At 41.3% G+C, this 5,814-nt stretch overlaps 1 protein-coding gene across 1 annotated transcript; it reads right to left on the reverse strand.

The window, feature by feature from the left end:
• Positions 1–1,603: 1,603 nt before the first annotated feature.
• Positions 1,604–4,853, reverse strand: TMEM100 (transmembrane protein 100). Its single transcript, XM_055326424.1, has 2 exons — positions 4,546–4,853; positions 1,604–3,131 (listed from the first exon to the last, which is right to left on the reverse strand). The coding sequence occupies exon 2, from the start codon at positions 3,063–3,065 to the stop codon at positions 2,661–2,663; it is 405 nt and encodes a 134-aa protein (XP_055182399.1). The 5' UTR covers positions 3,066–3,131; positions 4,546–4,853; the 3' UTR covers positions 1,604–2,660.
• Between the last annotated feature and the right edge of the window lie 961 nt (positions 4,854–5,814).

A 5,814-nucleotide genomic window follows, 5' to 3' on the forward strand; every position in this document is an offset into this window, starting at 1 on the left:
TGAGATAATTGTGATAGCATAGTTCATCCTCATGGGAGTTGGAATTCACAGTACATAGGACAATCTTGTGCCTCACAGCTCTACAGGGGTATGTACCCTCTACTGGGACTGATGGTTCTCAGGGCTCCTCCACTAACTGGGGGAACCCAGATGTCGCCCTTGTGAAGTGGCTTAGGGAGGAGAGTGGTAGTGGGCTCAGTGGAGAATCTTCTCCCAACTCCTCACATTTAGGAGAGATATTGCTATGTTTAGATATGATTCCATTTCGGTTGTTGTAATTTGTCATTCTACAGTGTTTCCTTTAAGACTCAGGTAGCAGCATGAGGCCCCCTAGTGGCCTGAAATCATTCATGAGTTTACTTCTCAAGCATTTTGAAGGGGAGGGCTGGAGCAGTACAAAGGTTGTCAATACTTACCTACATCTGTAGCTTACAGTTGAGGCAGGAAGAAGTAGGACAACCTCTTTGGGGAGAGTTGAGAACTAAAATATTTTCTTTTAAGAGAGTAAAATAAATAGAGTATGATTCTAGATAAAACATTCACTTTCTGATGTTTCGTGCTTTAGTTTAGTAGGTATTAACTACCTACTCTGTGCAGGACGTTTTATTAGATATCACATGAGGGTTAAAAAAAAAAGACATCATCCCTTCTAAGGAGCTCTGGAAGTGGATAAAACATTTATGCCACCAACATGGTAGAAAATGAAAGGTGCCATCAGAGACTAAGTAAGTAAAGACTCTCAAAGGAGAAGTTACTTTGAGTTAAAAGGGAAGGAATTTTAGGAAGGGGTACTCTAAAGAGAAGCAGAATTGGAGATGTTGAGATGGAGAGGGACAGGATGGCATTCTTGAGGAGGGAAGACAGAAGTTGAACATACAGGGAGGCAGGAAACCAAAGTTTGATTCAGAACGGTGAATAGTCTGATCTGGCTAACTCATGAGTTTTCGGGCTGGAGTGAAGTGAAAGCTGGATACATCTGTTTGGATCGGATAGTGCAGAACCTTGAACACTTGCCTAGGAAATTTCTTCATCAGCGATGGGGAGCCTTTGAATATTTTGAGCAGAAAAGAGGCGTGTCAAAGCACAGACTCCCTCCCATTAAAATCAACATGATGCTACATACTTGCATTTGGCCCAGAGGAGTGTTGATGTGCATGCGTTTAACATAATTGTGGTATACTCTACTATAATGAACAACTCCAGGTTTGTACCATCTGACCTTCAAAGCCTTTCTTCTCTTAACAAAACTACTTGAGCACCAGGCAGCAGTCAGTGCCACAGGGCTCCTGCCATATTTAATTAAATTCCTTGACAGAATGCTTCTCTTGAAAGTGCTACCTGAGGTTTGTTTTGTTTTGCTTTGCATTGCCAAGGTTTAAGAAAGGCTTCATGCCTCTCTATCTTCCAGCACTAGTTTCATGTGGTTTAAACTCCATGGACTAGGGATATTTCTGACAAGAGTTCTAGGGTAGAGTCCTAGCTGGGGGTAGAAGTCAAGCAGTGATCTTATTTACAGTGTATGAGAACGAACTCATTTAAGCAGCCTAAGAATCTATACAAAGCCTGGCATGTAGTTGATGTGAAGCAAATACTTAACAACTGATTGAATAGATAATACATGTTTAATAACACATTATAAAATTCCTGACTCCAGGCATTGGTTTCCTCATTGTTAATGGCATAGAAATCATTTAGAGCACAGTGAACATAATTAATACTATTCTTCACAAGTCCTGAAAGAATGTATAATAAAAAATAAAAAAATCTGAATAAGTTAGAGAGGAGCAAAATGCCCATTGGAGAGAAATACAGTTGAGACATTGCAAACGAGGCAAGGGAAGATGAGCAATTTGGAACTGCAATAAATGTAACTACAACAGCAACAAGCATTTAAGAAATTTCAGCAGCAATAAGTATTTATTATTTTGAATGAAATGTACATTAAACAATATAAAAATCATCAAAAGTGCTAGGTTGGATTATTTTAATATTAATTTAACCCCCCCCACACCATTTAGTAGCTACATCTTTTGCCTTTTAACTTCTGACTCATCTAAAACTGTCCAATGTTAAAACATAAAAAATATTAGTTTATTCTTTAAGAAAAAGTACCACCAGTGATGAGTTATGGAAAGCAAAAAAATAGATGCCAGAGAATCAACTTATTAAAAAATATTATCACAGAATTTCATAGAAGTATGCAAAGTCCAAGGTGATTTAGACTCTTGGCAGAATTTTTTTTTTTATGACACAACTTCTTAAAAGTGTGGGTTTTTGTTTTTGTTTTTGTTTTGAGGCAGGTTGCTGGTGTGCCAGAACTAGCTGACTAGTTTCTCATCTTGCCTTGGCTACTTCCCAAGGTGAACCGAATCTTTTCTAATGCCATGCACCTCCCACAACCCCTCAAATGTTTAGTGTTGAGAAAAAGTTGATTTTTCAGTCTTAGAAATAGCCCTTAGAGTTAAGTTTGTCAATAAAGAAGACACAAGTAGGTTCTTCATAAGACGGAACCCCCCCCACCCCCTGCCCCAATTCACCCCCATTCCTCTGGTCTGCTGCAATGCACTGTTCATTCTCTCCCACCCTAGATCTGGGTGAATTGGACGACACAGTGAGAGGGAGATTTTCAGGCCACATATCCCATTTGGTCTCATTCAGTCTTAAGCAAACAAGCTTCTCTGATTTGCCACAAGAGCTGTCTGACTCTCCCGTCTCTTGGCTTTCTTGCTCCTCTGCCTCACCTTCCAGCACAGGGCACTGGAAGCCAACAAAAACAGTCCAGATGACAGGAGGACCAGACCCAAGATGGAGATGATGGAGCCGTGGGAATTGAAGCTGTAAGCCACAGCAGTGACTACTATCCCAGCGATGAGGACCACCACGGCGAAGGGGATGATGCAGCGGTAACAGGAGAGCTCAGCACCCCCTGTAGCAGCCGTCAACTGAATCTCACTGACCAAGGGGACTGTGGTGACCACCACTTCGCTGGTGGGGCTCTTCTCCATTGTCACTGGCTTGGAAGACTTTGGGGTTCCCAGGATCTCCTTTATGGGCTCTTCAGTCATTTTTACCAGTGACGTTTCCCAGCTGAGTTCACGGACTAGACCTGGGGGGTCTCTCCAGGGTGGAAGCTGTGGAAAGGACAGAAGATACCAGGGAAATGCATCACGGTGAGCCTTGCAAGTAGAAGTAAGGAGCTGGGGAAATACCTCTGTGTTCTTTTCTAGGAGGCACAGATGCATGTGAAAATCAACTGTCATATTTTTTTTTCCTGATTGTGTTTGCATTCTCTTTGCAAAAAGCAAGATAAAGCGATAGCCATAAAAAAGGGGAAGATATAAAAAGCAGGAAGCACTTTACAGTGTTTAATATACCCTGACGATCTACAAATGTTTTACAAGGCTTTCCACTTTGTCTATTGCTTCTCATTCTTCTAAACACACGGGAAAGTCTCAATCCTAATCCCAAAGACAGCCTCCTTTATGAGGAGAATGCACTATGAATAACACTTTGCACAATCCGTTCCAAACTCACGGCAACTTCGACTCTGCCAGTGTTTGCAAGCATAACATGCATTCCAAATCACCCATTCACTGCCCACCAAACAGTAACAAGACCAGAAGCCGGTGTACGAATGATGTTCTACAGCAGATGACAGCACATCTTTTTATTGTAATTATTTAACAGTGCAACATGTATCCTGGGACCGTGGTGGGGGTGCAGGTCAGCAAAAATTCAGTGGCAATAAGACCAGGATTTGTGGTCTGAAATGTGGCAATATCTTCCAATCCATTTGAAAAAGGAAAAGGAAGGGGGAAAGATTCAGTTTTGTAGGATAGAATTTTTTTGGATATAATTTTTAAAGATAAGATTAACTATTGGAGTAATTAGCTGTCAATTCAAAATTTTCCATTGAACTCAACAAGGAATCTTAATACTATGTGGACCATGACACGTTTTTTTAAAAATAAGCAGGCTAGATTTTTCAGTACAGTTTTATACTCTATTTTCCCGTGCCCTCACTATGATGTACCTTTCTGAATATTTTGAACCAGAACATTTTGGGACAAAATCTGAAACTCTTGGTCAAGAGCATCTGGTTGAAATGCTGCCTAGGAGAAATCAGTGAATGCTCTTGTCTGCTGTTCAGACATGTTAAATCATTCTCTTTTGTCCCTGAGAAGCGATGTAGCAGCTAAAGAATTGAGCAATTGCAGTCACTGAAGAAATTTAGAGGAAGATTCTTGAGGCTATTTAATGAGATAAATACTTTGGACATATTAAGCATCCACTGAAAACAAATTCAAGCCCAAATCAAAATATCACTCTCTGTGCAATGAAGGTAAATATTAGAACTGCCTGTTTGCGTGTAACTTTTAGTCACCAACATTCACTACTGCTGTCCAAAGATAACCTCGTATCATTTCCAGGCCAGTAAAAGGATATTTGAGGTTATGTCTGAAAGCAAAAAGAAGTCTTCCTCGCAAAGCTGAGGCATAAGCTAACTTGCAGATGAAGATCTGTCCGCAGAGGACATCCACATACCTCAGAGAAAAGCAGTCCATTACCAGAGGAGCCACCAGAATTGGGAGGGAAGAAACAGCAGCACTTGAGCTTCTTCGGTCAACTTCTGGGAAAAGAGCCTGTAATAGCACGTCTGTCAGTAAAATGACAGGACAAGAATCTCCTCTGGGGAAAAGAAAAGATAGAAAAATACTGTGCTGTATGGTTAGTTTTCAGATCCTGGAGTTCCTTCTTTCGCTCTACCTCTGTTCCTAAATGACGCTTGTCTTTCCCTCTCTCTCTTTTTATTTCCTCCCCCACCGGATTGCCCCTCCCTGTCATTTTTTTTTTTTTTCTTCGTTCTCTTCCTTGCCAGCAGATTTCGAGTTTTGGCTTCCCCCAACTCCGCTCAGTGACATGATAAGTCAGAATCATTCTAGAGTCCCCAGAGATAGGAACCAGCTTTTACTTTTATTTCTCTTGCAGCATTTACTAAGTAGACGGCTTTGCATTACTCATTTTTTCCCCAGCTAGCCTCCAGATCTTCCTCCCACCCATCAGGCACTTTCATAAGAAAATCCCAGAGTCAGCGTTGCAGACCCAGCTGAGGGGACAGAGCCGGAGGGACAGACACTAGGGCAGCCGGAACAGCTGTGAAGTCATGGGGCAGCTGAATTCAGCCGGTAAGCTAGCAAAAATCCATGTTCCTAGGCTTCCCCAGCATTCTTTCTTTATATGTGTGTGGGGCCACAGGAAGCTTTAAACTACCCATCATTTGAGATTAATTCACTTAGGAATGAGGGTGGGAGATGCAAATGCTTACAGTTGAGGGAGAAACTAATCATCTTGCTTTAAATATGATCACTTAATACTCCTGCTAGGAGGTGAGGACACTTTTGGCAATGCTGAGATTCTCATCAACATCCTCATTACCATCATCGCTGTCATTTACAGAGCACCTACTATGGATGTGACAGTACATTGTGTGTGCATTAGCATTAACTCTCACTAGTTTACAAATGAGTTTAGAAATAGTTTCTAAATGAGGTCCAGAGGGGTTAAATAATCTCACAAAGTGCACACAGAAAGAAAGAAACCCTCGGTTTGAACTCCAGTCTTTAATGGGCACATAAATCATGTGGAGAGCTTGTTAAATGTAGAATCTGATTTAGTGGGTCTGTAACAAGCTCCTGGCTGATGCTGCTGCTCTTCGGCCCACTTTCAGGAGCAAGATATTTTAAACATTCAAGCATAGGTGGCTTGATGCATCACACTCTCAAATAATAAAGTTAAAGGTCTATATCCACCTGT

This window comes from Nyctereutes procyonoides, unplaced genomic scaffold (assembly GCF_905146905.1).
Source record: "Nyctereutes procyonoides isolate TBG_1078 unplaced genomic scaffold, NYPRO_anot_genome, whole genome shotgun sequence".
In the NCBI taxonomy this organism is placed as follows: domain Eukaryota; kingdom Metazoa; phylum Chordata; class Mammalia; order Carnivora; family Canidae; genus Nyctereutes; species Nyctereutes procyonoides.